Below are 20,702 nucleotides of genomic sequence, written 5' to 3' on the forward strand. Positions count from 1 at the left end.
ATCTAGAAAACTATAACACTCATACACTGTAGCCATGCTTTGCTTAAGCAAAACAATTGAAAATAGTGGGATTTTTTAGTTCTTTTAAAATAAGTCATTAATTGGTCATCCAAAGGTTAGAATTATTGAATAAATATTAAGTTAAGTTTTTTTTTACAGTAAATACAACTTCCTTGCATGATTATTTTGATAATACTCATTCTTTTTTTGAAATAGCAGTTAAGGAAACGGATACTATCATATCCTTTAATCATCTTTTTATATTGATATTACATTTCATGGGATATTTTATTAAATACGTTATGTCTTACTTTCTATATCCGATCAAAGAAAATCCTGTTTCGTTGTCTGGTATACTGCTAGCGTATATTGCTCGCGTGAACTTTTCACATTCAAGAGAACAATTTTATTAGAATTAATATACAGTAAGGAGATGAGATCGGTTGAGATCTATATCTTATTTTGGGTGTTCAATTTAATAAGATAGAGTTTATTGTGGAGGAATAGTCGTAAATAGAGCAAGGTTTGATGCTTCCAGCTTTTTTCATCATCACCTGAACGCGAAACGGATTGAACTCTGAAAGCGAAGATAGTGAACGCTCAACCTTTAACGTGACATATAATACCATTCCTTAACTTAAAAGTACACCTCTTTAGTTGCTAGTACATGTATTAATTAGTCATGCTTTATAAAAGCTATTCATTTTACTTTCCTGGAAAGATTTTATTGGTTTATGAAGAATTAAATGTCGAAATTGACATGTATTGTAATAACAAATTTAGTTTCTAGAAAAATAAAAATTAGAAATGAGATGAGGAAGAGACATGAGTATTGGCCATTATGGATTTTAATATGGCTGTTGTTTCGGTGCGGAAAAGCCTCTTTATTATGCAATATCTTTGGACACCGCCATTAATCTACCTCTCTCTCCAGCTTCTCCCAGTCGCTGGTGTCATACGGTGTAAAGATTTCTCTCTCTCACGACAAACACAGGAAACATTCACTAATCACTGTCCCTTTTCCATCTCCTGTTCAAGTTGTACAGTTCTCTGCAAGACACATTAGCAGCAAATCGGCCCTCAAGTACGACCATCCCCGTGTGTTGTTCGTATTCAGCCAACCCTTATATACCTGTCAGAATATTGTAATCATTGATACTTGTCACGAACCTATCTTTTTTTATTTGGTTTTGAAAATCAATTCGCATATTTGAAATTTAGAAATTGTGAATACACAGGCACGTAGCATCAGTGGGGGGGGGGGGGGGGGGGGGGGGGGGGAGGCAAGGGGGGCTAGCCCCCCCCCCCACCTCTTTGCCCAGCAACAAAGATTTTTCTTAAATTTACATACAAAAAATTGAATTAACATGGAGTTGCCCCCCCCCCCCCCATTTTTATGGGACCATGTAAAAAATTGAAATGAAAATAAGGAAATGAAATGTGAAATTGAAGTTAAAGGTAACCCCCCCACCCCCCCCCCCCCCCCCCCCCCCCCACCCACACACACACTGTATTATAGGATTTTCAGGATTTTGCAGATCTAGATGCAAGTGTGCAACTTTCTTACAGGAATATGATACCTCTCAAATAAGAGAAGAGACCCACGATAAACAAGACATAATGCCAGAATTTTCATTATCCATGAAAAACAACACTAAATAAGTACATTCAATGTCTTCATAAGTAAAATGGCATGATTGCAGTCATCGCCTACGTTGGTGCTTGTGACAGTACTTGTCTGCACATTCAGTGTCGACACTAGGCATTAGTACAATCAAGACAAGAGATATCTTTATCCAGATGCAAACTTGACTACCACAGACAGATTGTGCATTACATACACTTATGCACCCCAATTCCGTCAATGAGACTAAATGTATATAGTGCAGGGTTTCACAGTGTCTAAGTTTAGCTCATGCTAACGATAATTATTAATGTACATCCACGTGTATTATATATTTTAAAAAACAGTTTTCAATATCTCAAAAAGTTTTAGAATATTGACGCATGTTCTGATATGAACATAGTTTCATGTAGACAACAAATAAACTAGAATCTAGACAAGAATTACAATGAATCTCTGATGGCAGGCAATAGTTTTACAGCAGTACAGCAATAAATCAGACGTTCAGAATGAAGTTGCGATGGCTATTTCATGTATTGACCTTATATTGTGAATTTTATGGTCCCATCATCAGCAGTTATACTCAGATTGTTTATGATCTTGTATAGGCCTTCATCTATGAAATCAAATCAGCCTTTATTTTAACAGATTATTTATATAATCATGCGAAAGCCTTGCTACCTTTCTCCAGCAACATAAAAATGTGTTTTACATAATCTGTTTGGGACTTGGTTTCATCAGCACCATGAATATTTTTTCTATATAATTTTATTTTGGCCTTTACTCTTTCTTAGAAACATGAAATGTGTTGTTCTGTTATATAAATAAATTTTATCTTTTGAAAGTTTTGGTCATCATGTACACAAGCAAGATTATGGTTAAGTTTTACAACCAACTTAGGCTGTCGATTTACGATGATCGCAGTTTCATAATGATATCCTTAACTTCAAGGTCTTCAAATGCAAGCAGACTTGCGCAGTGCTTCAATCCGTCGATCAATATAAGCACGAGGTTAAGGACTGATCATCTTCTATAGTACTACTGTACGTTGTCTGCAGACATGTTATACAATATGTTACTAATATATCTTTCTATGATGTTTAATTACAAACATACTTATAGCCGAGGAGTCTCAATAAATGTTTACTTAATTAAACTTTACCGACACGAAGGAATTAATGAATTAGGCTGAATTTAACACTGGCCAGCCAGAAATTCATTTCTTTAAATGTACAATATATTTTTTGATATGAAAAATTAAAGATTTACGATATCATAAATCAAACTGAAACCAAAAATTGCCGGTTTAAATATATGCATTGATATTTCGCTGTTAATTAAAATTTAGACAAGTATATATTTATACACTATTATGAAATTTTTAACAATAACTATACTGTATGTAAATTTATTTAGAAAAAGTTTTCAAGATTAATATTTAACATGTTTTTTAAAGAAAATTAATTTGTCTTTAAATGAAGAAGCTAATGAAAATATTTCTTAACTTTCTTTGAAAAAGAGGGATTTTTGTACAAGGTCAACCGTGTACTTGTTCAGTTTGTAATGTCCGCGAAATATCTTTCAACATTAAAATAATTTTACAATTTGATCGGGAAGATTACCAAGTGCATTAATATGCTGGTATTTATCCTTATTAATGCAGTACAAATCCTAATTGTTCTTTATTTGTTCAGTCTGTTTCTGATACTATCGTCCGACCAGATAGACAATGTAGACGGACCAAGAGAAGCAACCCAATTTTGCGTAAACAAAAAAAAAAGAAGAAAACCACTTGCTTTTCAAATAATATGTACTAGTTATGTTTGCGGAAGCATTTTTCTGCATGGACATCCATACTGTTGAAATAACCAAAGAACATTTCAAATGTTCAGATTCGTACTAAAAATTGTGAAAAGTTAACAACAAGGACATACAAATAGATGACATTTCTACAGAGTTACACATCCTCTTCCATGGTAAGGTCTTCGTTTTCGTTCATAGACCCCGCTAAGTTAATGTTAAGTTTTAATATTCCTTCAGAGTTTTCCTTTTCATTTTCACAATTGTCATTTTCAATATCTACCACATTATTTTCAGTTTTATTAACTGGTGTCAGTTTCTCAATTATTGAGTCTTTTTTCTCTAAATCGGGAGTTCTCTTGAGATCAGATGCTATTTCCTCCTCTGTGATGTCTGCAATGGTTTCTATTATACCTTCTTTTGTTGCAGTCTGTTCTTTATTACAATTTTCATTTTCGTTGTTGCCATCAATTTGGCCTTCGTTTCTACGATTATTGGGGAAGTGTTTCAAGGAATCGTACTTTTCTGCAATATCTATTTCATTTTTTTCCACATCCTCATCTATATTGTTCTCTTGGCTTTGCTTTTTTAATAAACTCTTCATGTCTTTTATATTGCCTTTAGTAACCTTTACTACGACTCCAACAGCTATCGTCTGCTTCAAATCACGTAAAATGATTCTCCCTAATGACGGATAATCAAAGAAGGTTTCTATACAGATTGGTTTCAGTAAAATCATTTCCACCAGACCGACGTTTCCGGTCGACAAGGATGTCGGGAAATCTTCAGCTGTCAGCCCCGTTCGATCGTCCGTCCGTTCTATAATTTTGGTTATGGTACATGCTGTCATGGCGGTGTGGCAGTGCAGCAAAGGGGAATAACCTTTCTTGATATTTCCGGGATGATATAATATTCGAATCTGTTGGCGTAAATAAAAGGAATATCATTGGTTAGAATCTTTCAAAATAGGAAATTGGTAATCAATATACACGATGGTATAAAAATTATAAATTGGTAATAATGTTTTCATTCAACAAGTTAACTTTGAAAATAAATCTTTGTTACGGTATCCAAAACTTATTATAATAATATGAAATTACTGTATTTCACTTCCTGTTCGACAAGAAAAGTACCTTAAGGATGTTGTTTACTCAGGGTTTGAGTTCTCAAATTCGGATTGTTATAAAGTTCAATGTCATGAGTAAAATTTGTTCTAAACACAAAAATTATATATGAAATGAATAATTATTGACATAAAAATTCGATGTTTTTACTATGTAATGGAATAAGGCTTAAACAAAGTTGGACATTTAGCAAAACAGAGGAAATTCGGGCTAATTTTTTCAGATTTTGTTTTTCACTGAAATATTTTTGGTAGTACTCTAATATTCAAAGATAATATTTTATTTGTTAGGCAACATAATTTTGCATAATTTCTGTTGGTTTTTATCTCATTTTTTTATTAAATTAATCGTATGGCACCCACTACAAAAATATTGAAAAATGCTTAAAAAAGATAAAAGACACAATGTCTCAAAATTTTATTGACCTCATATTTATTTTATGCCAGCAGAGTAAGGTCAATATACTTATTTAATTCTATAAATGTTTAAGTATAATCATCATTCAGTTTTTTGTTAAATTGATTCAAATACATGTATAGGTAGGGATTAGAAAACTGACAGAGGAAATTCGGACTGGAATATTAATAAAAACTGTGAATGAAAACTTGATTAGTGTTTTGTATCTCTTTAGTGTCACTGCTACTTATAAACTATATTTTATTTTTAAAAGAGTTTAGAAACTCGTATTATTTTTACAATTAAGAAAATCTCAATCATAGTGTAAAATTTTCAAGGATTTTTCTTAATTTTTCAAAAAATATTCAATGACCATTAACTTAAAAAGTCATTGACCTACTTTTTGAAAATTAAAAATAACACTACCACGAAAGGTATATAACACACAATAGATGGTTTTTCATTATCAACAGTGGAATTTTTTTTCATTCTGAATAAACGTATCCCTTAATTAAACATCACAGTGAAATATATTAACAAAAGAAAGCAGTGCACTCTACAATGCACACAGATACATGTACATGTCTATGGTATACCTGCGCTGTAATTTGTTTGACTTCATGAGGCGGGTCATCGTACAAGTTTCCACAGACGAACCCCCTCCTGATCTTGTTTGTGCTCAAGCCTTCCAACTGAATCCCCACATTGTCTCCTGCTCGACCCTCGTTAGTAATCTCGCCATAAATCTGTATTGCACGTGCCTTTAAAACAAAATTTCACAAAGTAGTCCTTATCATACAAAAAATAAAGTAATACAATGTACATGCAATATCTTAAAGAGGCGAATCTGATATAAAATGCAATACTTACCGAACACTTCCTGTTTGATGGAGCGAAGCTGAGCTCCATCTGCGGTCTGATTGACCCAGCATGCACCCGTCCGGCAGCCACGATACCTATGGCTGCAAACAAAAATATCAGTTGTTTACCTAATTGATAAAAGCAGTCAGGTTTTAGCTCTTAGTGTATATGAGAAAAAAGTTGTCACTTTCAAAATAACCAAATGGACGCGAACAAGAGAAACAAAACAATGTGAAATGTTTTGGTCAATGGTACGGTAAGTAGAAACAGACAGAGCACCACAAGTTACATGTGAATACCATTTTGGAACAACCCCCCCCCCCCATTACAGCATTATGTATTATTTTGAATACTGTAGATTCCTTATCTTACGCGAGTACTTAATTCCGCGATTCAACGATTTTCTATCAAATTGCGAGAACATAAAATCGCGAATATCGAAATTTTAGCATAGTTTCATGTAGTTTACATATGTTTGAAAATTAAAAGCGAGATTTTAAAATTCGCGAGACGGGCTTCTCGCGATTTTACGCGGATATTAATTTCTCGCGTTTAATTAGGAATTTACAGTAACAATTCTAAAATGTTTGTGCAAAATCTTGGGCTGATAAGATTTAGTCATATACATGTATTACACATTTCAGAGATTCTAGTTTGTAGAAACTTTGACGAGATGTGATCGTGATCTATATTTGTAAATGACACTTATCAATCTAATTAGAATTGAATCAAAGATGTTCCAATTCCGCAGAGTCAGAAAATCAAATTTTGATTAGACTAGACATATATACAACCGTTAACAAAATTAATGTCAACGAGGAAACTTACTCCCCAATTTGTACACGGTGTGGATGGGAACACGGAGGGGTTTACTGTTCATGCGTGTGGGTTGTTGTGTTTTGTGTAGAGCGTCGAGCAACGTCACACCGGTCACGTGATTTCCGGGCCTGCTCACAGTCTCCCAATTGTCGTACCACGCCATATTAGACGTCGGTGTTGTGATGTTGTCATCCTTCAAAGCTGATACGGGCACAAATATGACTTTATTTGGGTTGTAGCCAACCTTTTGTGCAACGCGGTGAACAAGGTGAATGCATGAGTTGTACTGTATCTGCAATAAATGATGAACAAGAATTGCCATTTCTAAATAACAGGATGCAGATTCGTTCTTAACACAAATTACATTGTCACCAGAATTCTTAAACAATGATTGATATTTGGAAGACCAGTTCAAAACTTGTTAAGTGACGGGACAAGTACATACAGTCCATTATCTGCAAATGAGGGAGACGAAAATTGGCTTTATGTCATAAAAATTGACAATGGTTTTCATTAGAATACTGTTCCTGAGAAAGTATTGTCCATTTCAATGGATTTTTACATTGCTCTGTGGAAGGTTTGAGAGGAAAGGCTAAGAGATCCTGGCAGTTATAACTTGTTGCCAGAAGCTTAGAACGATTACTAACACGAGCGAACAATGTGTACACTGTCTGTCTTAGGTTTATTTTTATATAGTGTTTATGATTTGTCAACTTTCTCAATTTAAACAAAACACATACAAAACTAATACATAAAAAACGATTTCGTAGATCCAAGTTCTTTGTTGACTTCTGACCTGAGAATATGGAGGTGAAGTTGCGTCCATCTTGTTTACGACAACAATGAGTTTCTTGATCCCCATAGAGTAGGCAATGTTCAGGAACTCCCTTAGTTGTCCGGTCTTTGTAATGGTCAACTCGAACTCTTTCTTCGGGGCTGGCACAACCAACACCACAATGTCTGACTGTAGAAATTAAAGAATGATCACTTAGGTAATTAGGTTTAAAATTGTCAAAAATTGGATGTAAACTACGCTCTTTGTAGATGAGAGTTGATATTTTTCTGTTCTGAGTGAAGAGTTTGTTGTTTTGCCTCTAGTCAAGATTTTTCATAAATGGATACTTGTATTAATTATATATTGAGAAACAAAACAACAAGTGAAATCCAAGTAAAACATGGTTCCGCCCGACGAAATGCCCAAATGACCAAGTATTAGAATACAGGCATGTGGCACTTAGCTAGAAAATGTCCATTAAGAATTGCGCCAATCAAACCATGTCAATTTAATATGGAGATGGCGTGATATTGAGTCGATGTATTGTGGATGTTGATAACTATTGTATAGATGGTGCCAATACCTGGGAAATCCCCGTGATCATGTTGTGGACGTAGTTCCGGTGTCCCGGACAGTCGATGACGACCATATTGTAGACAGAGGTCTCCACTCGCCGCGTCTTGCTGTCGATGGAGTGGTTTCTATCCCTCTCTACTTTAAGTTTGTCCAAAAGCCAAGCGAACTTTAATGATGGCTTTCCGGCCTGTTGCAAAAATAATTCCTATGTTTTATTAGTTTTGTCATAGTTATATCCATAAGAAACATTTTTCATATCTTTGGGTTTTTTTTTTTGGATGGGAGTATTCCTACATTTCAAAGTTTCGAAGAAGCTAACAGCAGTACTTCCTTAATCGTTTTCGTTTTATAGATAAAGGAAACCTTTGATGTGTGAGTCTTTTTCATTGTTGTTTACTTTTCATCTGGTCTCTGTTGTGAAATCAATAAATATGTTCGTGATGGAGGATATTAATATGAAAGATGAGAACAGATATAACATAATAACCATAGACAACCGCAGTAATAAATCAATACACATCTCTCTCTCTCTCTCTCTCTCTCTCTCTCTCTCTCTCTCTCTCTCTCTCTCTCTCTCTCTCTCTCTCTCTGCGTAGAAAGTTGCAAAAATAAGAGATCCACTAAATATTTCCTATACTAGTAGCCGATTGCGGGACATCATATGTTATTGATTCGGAACTGTCAAAAGTCAAATATTTGAAGAAGAAAAAAGACTCCACTCACAATGATTGCCTCGTTTGATGTTTTAGACAACGTTTGCTCGTCAACTGCACCACAACTATACAAAAATCTTCCAGCAAGAGAGGACTTTCCGGAATCTACGGGTCCTATCATTGCCAGATTCACAAATGGTGTTTTATTGTCGCACCTGTTCGTAAGAGAGGATGGTAGTCTAGGTGATATTTCAGTTGACGCAGAAGGGGGACGAGAGGGGAAAATGCTGTTGTCTGTCCTTACTGACGGCGACCTTGACCTTCCACTGGAACAGGCCTCAAATTGTATTTCTTGGAAACCATCCATGCTTCTTGGTTTCCGGATTGTCTTTGAGTCAAATTTTTTACCCTTAGCGTTATCAGTTGCGTCGTTAGTACCACTTGTGCCACGGGACATCGCGGAGGATGACCCCGATTTCATCATTTTATCGATGGCATCCCCTGTTAAAATAAACAACCATTAGATTTTCATGAATAACAGATTATTCGATCCTGCAATGAAATGCTCCGAGGGTATGAGATCTTGTGTTTTTGCGAAGCGTTAACTTGTCAACATTGGCAAATTTGCATAGAAAATACAATAAAAAGTAATGAACTAAAGGGAAGACTTCGTGCCGACACCGGAGCATACAAGTTTATCAGATACATTTTAAGTCATGTACCCGCTATCTTGAAAATTGAACGGTACGTTATAAAAAAGTACGCGCAAGAATTGATATGAATTTTTAAAAATCATTTACCACGTTTATCTCACAAGATAAACTTTAAAATCTATCTATTAGGAAGTAAAGAGTCTTTGTCTTCGATTGTAAGGATTTCATTACAGAACTTTTTCCCCGAGTATAATTATATTTACTTTATTGAAACACGAACTCTAGAAAAGGTCTGACGATAGCAATTCCCTGTTTAGAAAAGCCCAAAGATTACAAATTAGAGATATGTTTAATGACTTTCCAACATAAACATTATATATTTTGAGAAAACATTTTCTCATAAACTGTACTTACGTTCTGTTTGGTCGTCCATTTTGACTTTTTCCGAAGAATTAAATCCAGGTTCCTTATGTCTGAATATAATCCGCTTTGGATCAATACGTCAAAAATACCTTTCATGATATGTTTATGTATAAAAAGTTAATTCGATGTATTTTAAAGTTAGTCAATGCTTAAATAACCTGGGTTAATCTTTTGTTGGTCATTCGTCAAAGTCTCGTTTGACCGTTATTAAAGACAGATTACCGTATTTTAAGATCTTTATCATAAGAGCGCTACGTGCAGTATGTAAATAAACAACAGCCCCTGTCCATGAGAAGTGTAAAGACAAGCTATAAAGGCTGTTTAAGGAATCAGTGTTGTAGGAAGGTTATGTTTTGAAAGAAAAAGCATGCAATGATGAATAACGTGTACAAAAAGATATAAAGAAGTACCGTAATGTAAATATGATTTACAAATGTATCATATATTTGCATGTATTATAAATGCCCTAATCTATAATTTTTCTTGCAACGTTTGCAGTGCCAACGCTACTGTTTAAAAAAAATGTTAAATTTCAGTATTACGGTATTTAAATGTTGGAGCTTGATAATCTGTAAATTTTATCTTTGATTGTGTAAATTGAGATAGAGAAATTACTATTGTATTCACATTTGTCTAATATACTATGTCAGTTAAATTATATAGCACATTTATAAAAATGTCTTTCAGCTTCTTTGGTCAATGGATGCCATGAAAAGTAATCATTTAAGAGAGAGAGAGAGAGAGAGAGAGAGAGAGAGAGAGAGAGAGAGAGAGAGAGAGAGAGAGGAGTCAGTTTTTTATCAACATAAAAAATTCCAGTGTTCCAATATTTTTTCCAGGTGGATATAAATGCAGCTACACAAGGGAAATCTTGGTTATGTTTTTATCAAGTAACCTTTCCATTAAGAGCAATCGAATGGATTGTCTACAATAGCTACGATATTAAACATTTCGTTTTGTTTTCATACGCTCATAAATCATTAAATTCAGTCCTAGGCAGTTATACTATTATAATACTATATCTAATCGATCGAATTTTCAACTTGCTGGATTTTGTTCTATTCAAAATAAGATTTTAGCGTTTTTCTTTAAACAAAAAATTGTAACCATAAGAAAAATAGTATATTTCTTTTCTTCAATCAGACAGAATCAGTGCCTGGGAAGTTGAGCCATTTTTCTGAACAAAAAAAGCAACTAATGAAATCGTAAAAATTGCTCCATGTCACTAATGGATCGGAAACAATCTCGTTAACACGGGTCTATGAGGGGCCATTGGATGTCACTGGTCAGTGTTCGAGATGAACCTGTCACAGACCAGGAGAGCAAGATGGAAATATTCACCCGTCATCCCGATAGCGGACGGGGCTCTAATTGTTTGTCCGCAGTAACAGCATCCGACATTGATTGCCTGTCGTCTGCCTACTGTTGATAAAAAGGCCCGATGGCGGGAAAATAATTCACTAAAATTGCCGTGGTATATATACCAATGCTACTTTTGTTTGGATTTTGAATATATTATCCACAGAAATGTATTGTACTGTAATGGATATGTAACCTATTAATATAAATAGGCTGCAAAGGGAACTGTGTTGCTGGAATTAAGCGCTTTTTGCCTGTAAGCCATACAAGTTCCAGGGATCATAGTCGATCGATGCCTGTCAATTTACTGCTTTATTTGATTTTAACACTTTTTGAATGTTGTGGAAATTGTTGTTTGCGCACGCATTAAGCACATTTCTGATTCCGAATGAAAGGGTTTCGGGCGATCTAGACATAAAGGCAGCATACAGTGTCTTCCGTGCATAAAAAACAACAAAGAAAACTGGAGACACAGTCAGGTGAGTACGATGTTTTACATGTAAATGTATTATTGTCAGGTGATAACTTTTACATGTTACTATAACATTTAGGTTTTTTCTTTTAGTGTCAAAGGTAATAACATAGATAAGAATAGGAATATTAAGAAAGTGACATGCTGAACGTTTTGACATGCAAGTGGCAGAATGTTAGTATATTTCGACAATGTCATTTTTCGACTTAAAAACTCAATAAAAACTGAGCTAAAACAAATATATTAAGGTTTATTTTTTATATTTATGGTTAAAAGTCTTGAATCGAAACTGACTTTATTATAAGGCTAGTGTTATTCTCTACAAAATATATCGCCTTAAAATGATATTTTTTTTACTATTAATTCATTACCTTTGGAACAACCACATGCAATGATGTGAAGTCTCACCATTTCACTTAGTTAGAATAGTGTTTGTTTTGATCTCATTTTACTTCAAAGATGACTGTATGGATACTAGATTTAAGAATCATGCTTGTTGTAAATAAAAATATAATATAATAGGCATAAATTGTATTTACTGTAAATGCAAAGACATATCTCCTAATAGAGTTTACTATTAATACTGTTCTTGATGAAGGTTACTGACATTGTCTGAGAGGAAGAAATGTTAAACATTCAATACATCAACTTTAGACAACCTTATTGACAATCTCCGTTCCAAAACCTTTCATGTGCTTGTACTGGTCTCTGCAGATAAATAGTTGAATTGCGCAAGCTGCCGTCCAACCTATGATTAATGAGTTCATGTAAATCCTTCCATGGCTTCCCTCTGCAGTCCGAAACTTCTAGAATTGACAGAATGCTGCGTGCAGAAATTAGATTCTTACGTTTTTATGACGTAATTGTATTTACACACGTCATTGTGGTTTTCTTGGCCAATATTAGTGTACGCATATTATCTACAACCAAATTGATGAGTTCTGTTGTAAAGAAATTCATTTACAACAAATTGTTCTCAATAAAACCCCTATTTTGACCCACTATAAACCATGTGTTCCATATTATTATTATGATACAGTTCTTTATAATGATACTGTTCTCTAGCTGACAGCTTCCGATTTGTATGCTACTTTGTACCTTGAACTAATTTCTTTTGCAATCGGTGATTTCTAATTAAAGGGCAATTAAATTAGCATGAAAATTTGCAATTCTCCAAGTCACATTTACTACTAACAAAGATTAATCGGAGATCAATTTGACGATAAAATACTTAAGTCCAAATTCTCCGCCATTCTGAATAACTTGTCTGCAAAATTCGGTTTATCCTATGGAATAGAGCTTCTGTATTAATCATTTTCACTAATTGTATTTTACTGGTAACAGAACTATAATGGGGCCCTGTGGATTGCTATGATCGTATTTAGGAATACGAGGGAAACGGAATGCCGATGCGGGATTGTCGTAAATTTGGCGGGAAACTCTACCGTGAACTTATGCACCACGGCATCCCTTCAACGTTGCCTTAAAAGGAAGCTGATATTGAGACGCCATATCTAACAAGGCTCTTTTTTGCATTTTTATGGCTTGTTTGACCAAGGAGTTTTTATAGAGGTTGTCATTTTTTATCAATCATACTACGATTAAACGTCAAAAATTCGAAGGAGAAGAGGGGGCTTGCGCAGTTTTAGAGATGGCGCTTGATCCGTCGCACCGACTCCATTGATCTGCAGAGTGACGGCCATAAATGGATTTAGTGACAACTGTTAAAATAGTCATTTTCTTTCTGTCTCCGGGGACAAACACTGTCTAGCACTCATACATAAAAAACAAGGACATTAGACCACGATAATTAGGGGAAGAAACCTTGCACAGAAGTTGTTTTCTTTTAGGAGTGGGTGTTGCTTGTAACAAATACCATTTTACTTTATATATTTTACGTACAGGTTTAGTTTTAATTAACTAGTATTTGTTAATCAGATACATGTATCCATATATTTTGTCAGTGCCTGATTTTTTTTTTTTTGTGAAACCTCATGACGCAAATTGCACCAACGGATAAACATGCATTGTGCATTTAAAACATATCAACTAGAGATTTTAGTTAGTTGATATATGCTGTGTTGATCACAAGTCTGTATCATACCAGCAAAACGTTACTTATGGGTCGTAACGTGTTCCGTGTATATGTGTGTGCATGGCATACATGCACGAAACATGGACTAAATTGATATGAATGGAAATGCTTTGTAATTAGCTCTCGATTTTATCTCCCTGAAGTTATAACTGAATCATTTAGTAATTTGACAATTCGTGCAATTTTTCAGTAGCATTTCACAGAGGGATGAATCACAATCAACAGATATTGCGTAACAATATCAAATATTGTATGCTCTTTAAATATTTGATCTCCTGTGATGAAGACCCTCGCCAGTCATTAACTAAATCATACCAATTTATTTGTGTTATGAATCCAGTGTCATCTAATAGCCGATGGCACAGGGTATCAGTATTCTAAATGCCCGTCCCAAGGCTAGCGGGATTGATCAAATTATGGTTTTCGCAAATTCAACATTAAGTAAGAAGCAGCGCGGTCGATACCAGTTTCCTTTGTAGGACCTGAAACGAGATCTTTGTAAAGAACAATTTCGAAAGAACAGATGAATAAAAATTTTTTTAAGGACAAACGTATCTTTTTCATATCTTCGACAGAAATTTTCTTTGTTCTTCTTTTATCATTGAAAGGAGTGAAAACATATGGTAAAAAGAGTCAAATAAAGAACTTTTGCAAAAAAAAATAATAATAATAATTAAAGTACTCTAAAGCATTCATAGTCAAAAACTAAGGCGGCTCAGCTGTTTTCATTGGACTGCCGTAAAGTCCATTTCTGCACAAAATCTACTGTGATAATGAAAAAGTTCAGATAAACCATGTATTTCATCTTACAGAACTTCGATTGCGTGTCATTTTTTACTTTAAAAACCCCACACACATATACATATAAACCTAGTTTTCTCAAACTTGAAGGACACGAGAAACAAGTTTTAAATATATTATGAAATAGTGATTGGGACTATCACTTCTCATTTCTTTATATACATTGTATTTCAGAGATTAATATTGAAAGTAATATGTTTTAGTATTTAGATCTTAGACCTACGACAAACGAACCAATGTAACGAAACATCGTCAGTGACTAATAGTAAACATAGTAACCTGTAACTATAGTAACCATAGTAACTATGTAGTAACTATTCCTTCGTGTGTTATTTTCAGTATTGATAGAACATCGACTTAATATTTGGATACATTTACTGATATTAACAGAATTTTTCTTTCATGTTTCTGTTTTATCCCATAGTTTTTTTTTTTTGAATTTTAATTTCAGGTTGAACATGCAATGTGTGAAGAAATCATTGATCACTTTTCTCCTGATACTTTTGAAAAGTATGATTGCGCTTGGAGAAGTGTCCATGCAACCATGCTTGACGGAATATTACACAAAACCGTATAATCGAAGCGTAGAGGTCATGGAAGTTAACTGTCAAGGTCAAAATCTTGAACTTTTCCCTAACCTAACTCAGTTCGGAGATTTACCAATACAGCGATTGGATTTGCGGAACAATTCGTTTTCAAATTTGACAATTTCATCGGAAGTTTTTAATGGTGCTAGTATCAAAGAACTGAATTTGGACAACAATCAGTTTATTGATATAGAATATGACGCATTAAGCAACGTAGAGGGCATGAGAAAATTGACAATGAACAAATGTGACCTTCAGTCAAAGGATCTTGATTTTCTTCGAAATATTCCGCAATTATCGTTTTTATCTTTGAGATCAAACGAAATAAAAGAAGTGAGCGACAAAACCGTTTTTATAGGATCTCCTCTGGAATCGCTCGATCTAAGTTTTAATTCTGATATCAAAATTCAAGAGGATGTTTTAAAACCTTTAACTCCTACATTAACTCACTTACGATTGGACAACTGCAAAATTGATGTTTCGAATCTTCAGTTTTTACACGGTCTTAGTAAGCTAAAAAATTTGTCAATGAAAAGCGCTTATTCAACAAAGTACAACAGTATTCAAAACAGATTCGATAGCCTCGAGCTTTGGAGCTTGGAATCTCTTTCACTCTCTAACTCTGGATTAAAGGTTATCTTTGAAAATGTATTTGACGGTCTTAATAATCTAAAGTATCTGGACCTCACACATAACGAACTAACATACAAGATCTTTGACGTGACAAATACTCTTCCAAATCTCCAAGTGTTAAAGTTGTCATTCAATCCAAGTATCCAATCCGTCATAAAAATTCTCAACAAAAACTTACGTGAGTTGCACATGGAAGGAACGGGTGTCAATCTCATTTCCCCTGATGCTTTTAAAATTTTAGGAGATTCTCTGAAACTTCTCAACCTAAAATCGTGTCAACTTCCGGCGGAAGGCGGGATGTTCCTTGTGGACCCTTTCCGGTCCCTTAGGTCACTGAGAAAATTAGATCTATCTTACAATTACTTGAAGCTAATATTCAACGAAACATTTGATAACTTGAATAAACTCGAGGAACTTGACCTAAGTGGTAATACCATTAGGTTTAGTGTTCATGACTTTAGTGGTCTCGAAGAGTCATTGAAATCCCTGAAGATCCGAAATATGACCCTACAATATTTGCCCTTGGAGGCACTGTCTACTCTGGAGAACTTGCAGGAATTGGACGCTTCTTTTAACAATTTTACAAACATTACTAGAAACTTTTTTAAAGGATTATCCGTTAAAACTTTAAACCTGACAAGTTGCAACATCTCTGAAATTCAGCATCATGCATTCGAGGACTTCAACAAAACCAACCTAATATTGGATGAAAATCATATTAGCAATCTAGCGTTCTTAAGCTTATTAAGTCATAGTGCATTTGGAAATTTGACTTTGAATGAAAATGGTTTTAACTGTAGCGCACTAGAGCATAAAGTTCGTAGCGTGGTATTCGAAACTTTGGAGGGTTATTGTACCGTTGGGAACGAAACAAGGCAGCTCAGCGCATATTTCATTGAAGAACTCAATATGAAAATGAGAAGTTCGTCTGGAAACATGAGATTGAATCGGGAATTGGTTGTGCTTTTAACTGCTTTCATATCATCAATAATAATTGGAATATGTGCATGTCATTGAATCATATTACACTCATACATGTATTCCAGTAAAGTGAAAAATTGTGCCAACGACAGGATGAAAAAAATGGCATTTCATCTTTTTTTATCAACTGCCATGAGTAATTTTTTTTGTGATATGTGTTTTCACCAACATTATGACTGCATATTGTGATAATTATTTTCCACAAGGGCTCTGTTGTCCGATAACATATTTCTTTTTTTTTCTGAAGACGAAATAACATGTTTCAGTGTTTTCAATAAAATGAACCACTGAAACAAGATTGTACTTTCATGTACAGAATAAGAAGAGATAACTCTAACAGTAAGTATGTAGAGGGTCATCGATGCGGTTTTTTATTTTTATTTTTTTTTTTATTCTTTTTTTTTTGTAGAAATAAAAATACCATTTTTCACTAGGCCCAAAAAATTGTTTAATTTGGTTTTCTTCATTGTAATACACAATTTTTATTACTTTTGTCTTCGGAATAAAGAGTACAAAAAATGACATCATCTGACAACCAAGGCCCTGTGATAATTCCAAATTATTTCTGTGGATTTGAATGTTTGTAAATGCTTGTAATTCTAATATCTTTTTTCATAAACTCAGTTCATGTACATGATTTTGCATATAAATGTATGTGCCATTTATTATCGAGAATTTCTTTGATTTTACAGAAACAAACAACAATCTCTGCAATATTTAGTGGTCTGTGTGGCCATCATCTCTCTTACTTTATCTCGCCATTTAAAGAATCGGAAGTTTACTTTCCCAACATTTTTATTGATTTATTTGTGTATTCATAACACTGGTTTAAAATTTGACTCGATGGAAAGACAGTAAATAATGACTGTGGATACGTTTCATAAATATGAATATGGTAATAAATACGAGTTGTAAAATTGATATAGGCGCACTTTTTTCGGCTCAAATTGTCTTGTTTCTCGAGGATCGACAACTTATAATCTCTGAACAAAAGTTTTAAACTGAGAACATGAACTTCGTTTAAGACTCGATCATTAAAATCGTGTGCTAGTGTACATGTATAATAAATTTAGACGTCTTCAAAGAGATTTTTTTTTCATTACATAAAGATGTATATCAAATCATTGTTTATTCATAGCACACAGCTCTTCGTTTTCTCTATTTGTCATATTCGAAGACACGTTTAATTTCTTCAATATCTTCGATCAGTTGTAGTTGTAAACTGGGCTAATAAACAGTATTATCATTTAATATAAAATGACAATGCATAAAGAGAACTGCATATCAATATCCACTTTCCTTACATTTATATTCTGTAAAAATACACATGGAATTAAAATCAGTGAACAAACTTTCTTTTAACACAAAGGCTTATCGGGTTACCTTTAAACCTTCTAAAAATAAATTTAACTTTATACACAGAGAGAATCAGGAAGAACATTTTATCCGCATTTTCAAACTTCCTGGTTCGGTTATTATAAAGGAAATAATTTAGTATTCATTTTCCGTGGATTTCTTGAGTTTTTTTGTGGTTTTATGTGTACTCAACATAAACGACAATGCCCGTGTTGCACAAAATTTAAGTTTCCACATTCAAATTCTACGTCAAGGCTTTTTGTATGCCTGTGGGAAACCACCAACATACATAGTGAGAGTTGAGGAATAACTGGTGGCAGTGGTGGACCATTAAAGGGGGTGCAACATGCCGGGAGAGACTACGCTAGGGCCGGAGAACAGACCGGTGACGATGCAGAACTGGTTGGCGGGGACCATTGTTGGGACCATGGTGACTATTGTTCTGATGATGTTCGTTCCTGGATGGCTCGTCTTCACCGACGAGAGCACAAATGTATGTCAATGGGAAGATTTTAGCTGTTTATTAGTCATTGTTCATCGATACATTTATACTCTTGTACAGTTAGTATACGTTGTGCTGTCTACAGATACATTTTGTTTCTACTAGTACTTGCTCAGGCACGTAGCATCGGGGGGGGGGGGGGGGCGTGCCCGCCCCCACTTTTTCTCGCAGCAAAGATTTTTCTTAAATTTACATACCAAAAATTGAATTAACAATGAGTTGCCCCCCCCCCCCCCCTCTTTTCTGTGACCCTGGAAAAATTGAATTGAAAATAAGACAACAAACAGTGAAATTGAAGATTGAAGTGAAAAGTATACCTGCCCCCCCCCCCCCCCAACGGATTAGGATTTTTTATGATTTTTTGGATGAGTTTGGCCGGCGCCGGCCCCCACTTTCAAAACCGATGCTACTTGCCTGTTGTTAATGCACACAAGTCTTTCAAAATGTAATTAACTAATTCATACATAGAATGTATAAATATTTATAGCAGTTTACCGCAGTTTGGGCTACTAGTATATCCTACGTGTGTGTTTCAGTTACGCGTGTACGTGAGTATCTACTACTGGTATGTATGTAGAGAGGGGAACATCACGTGTGGGGCGTACGGAGTGGGTCAGCCCGATGCCTACAGATATATCAAAGACACAAACGGTAAGGTACACAAGCAAGTCCTTGCTCGAAATTAAATATGAATGGAAATGTTTATTTTGTGATGCATTCCAAACTACGTGCGTGATTCAAAATTAAAGGCTTCACAATTATTTGTCTTAATCTGCGATTCATTAATTGGCCATGTAACCATGGGCAATCCATCTAATTAAATATTGATGCTCGGAGGTCATTTAACGTTGAATACAGATCGAGTCAATTCACAATATTTCCAATTAATCTTAGAATTGCTCCGTTTTCATGGTCGTGCAAGATTTTCTATCGTTCACTATTAATTTCACTTTATGACAGCCACGCCGGAGAACACAGTGATGTTGGTTTCTGTAGATATGATCGTCTGCATCCTGTGTGCACTTGTCGTCCTTGGCGACATGGCGGGAAAACAGCCTCGGACCACGTGGTGGAACAATCTCAAACTAGGAATCCTCATCTTTATCATTTGTTAGTGAATCCGACACGTTTTTCTCACTTATAAATTCATACATCAATAAAACAAACAGTTTTTCATTAAGAACATTTCCTTCACTTAATTAAAACGAAGTTTTTCATTGAAAGCAAGGTTTTTCCTCATTGAAAATTTTGTTCTTTTTTTCAGTCGTTCTCAACTTGATCATTATTGGACTGTTTGGCCACAGCAGTATAAGTCTTGCAGAAAACCCCGCCCTGGTTGTGTCGGTGCCTTATTCCTTATTGATCCTATCCCTAGCGGTGCTGGTGACGCTCCTAGAGTTCTCCTTCCTGATTTACCTCCACCACCTTTCCACAGCCGCCTACCACAACCTCCCCAGTACCTCAATAGAGGATGAGGACGAGGAGGAGAATCAACCGAGCACCAGCGCCAGTCAGCCTAGCATCAACAGACCGTTCTAAACAAGCTCCCGCAGATTTATTATAACAATAGATTTACTTTCATCAAAAATTTTCATTTTGGGTGAATGATGGTCTACTTTTTTATATAGTACATACATTACTGTACTGAATGCTTGTTAATCCCAAGTGTGAGCAAGTTAGTTGTAAATTCAATACATACACAGGAACTACTGGGTATACTCTCCACAAATAAACCCTCTTTTAATTGATGTACACGTACCGAATGTTCGGATTTATTTTTATATGATTATAAATCTTTTCATTTATTTTGTAACATTTTACACTTAGTCTAATAGTATACAAGCCAAGTTCAACTGAAGGTGATTCATGAACAATTTCACGCTGATGAATGTTGCCTTTTACCATGTACTTTCATTTTACAATGTACATTTCTTTGATGGATTAAAGATGGACTAAGGGTCTCACTTGCATATTATGAAGATAAATGGTTGAGTAGAGAGATTCTACAGAACCCTTATGATAAAAGCCTATTTGAAAGGACAAATGCATGTACTGATAGACATAAAGTTAACAAATTGAAGAACAATGTCTGCCGTTTACAGTTAATTATTAAGACCTTGCATTGAATGCCAGAACTGGATTATCACATGCATATATGTATTGAGGGTATTACTTTTCATTATCATGTTGTATGTACTTTTATATTAAAGAC

General features: G+C 34.7%; 3 protein-coding genes across 3 annotated transcripts; 2 read left to right on the top strand and 1 right to left on the bottom strand.

Moving 5' to 3' along the window:
* Positions 1 to 3,416: 3,416 nt before the first annotated feature.
* LOC128182538 (elongation factor 1-alpha 1-like) lies at positions 3,417 to 9,839 on the bottom strand. The gene is made up of 8 exons (XM_052851225.1): positions 9,696 to 9,839; positions 8,699 to 9,129; positions 7,983 to 8,162; positions 7,421 to 7,588; positions 6,634 to 6,916; positions 5,815 to 5,906; positions 5,541 to 5,705; positions 3,417 to 4,343 (listed from the first exon to the last, which is right to left on the bottom strand). The coding sequence occupies exons 1-8, from the start codon at positions 9,712 to 9,714 to the stop codon at positions 3,582 to 3,584; spliced, it is 2,100 nt and encodes a 699-aa protein (XP_052707185.1). The 5' UTR covers positions 9,715 to 9,839; the 3' UTR covers positions 3,417 to 3,581.
* Positions 9,840 to 10,922: 1,083 nt separating this feature from the next.
* LOC128182540 (protein artichoke-like) lies at positions 10,923 to 17,566 on the top strand. The gene is made up of 2 exons (XM_052851227.1): positions 10,923 to 11,542; positions 14,883 to 17,566. Exon 2 carries the CDS (start codon positions 14,890 to 14,892, stop codon positions 16,666 to 16,668), a length of 1,779 nt encoding a protein of 592 aa, XP_052707187.1. The 5' UTR covers positions 10,923 to 11,542; positions 14,883 to 14,889; the 3' UTR covers positions 16,669 to 17,566.
* A 496-nt stretch (positions 17,567 to 18,062) lies between these two features.
* Positions 18,063 to 20,258, top strand: LOC128182547 (uncharacterized). Its single transcript, XM_052851260.1, has 4 exons — positions 18,063 to 18,481; positions 19,027 to 19,141; positions 19,451 to 19,600; positions 19,755 to 20,258. The coding sequence occupies exons 1-4, from the start codon at positions 18,335 to 18,337 to the stop codon at positions 20,027 to 20,029; spliced, it is 687 nt and encodes a 228-aa protein (XP_052707220.1). The 5' UTR covers positions 18,063 to 18,334; the 3' UTR covers positions 20,030 to 20,258.
* The last annotated feature ends 444 nt before the right edge of the window (positions 20,259 to 20,702 follow it).

This window comes from Crassostrea angulata, chromosome 4 (genome assembly GCF_025612915.1).
Source record: "Crassostrea angulata isolate pt1a10 chromosome 4, ASM2561291v2, whole genome shotgun sequence".
Lineage (NCBI taxonomy): Eukaryota > Metazoa > Mollusca > Bivalvia > Ostreida > Ostreidae > Magallana > Magallana angulata.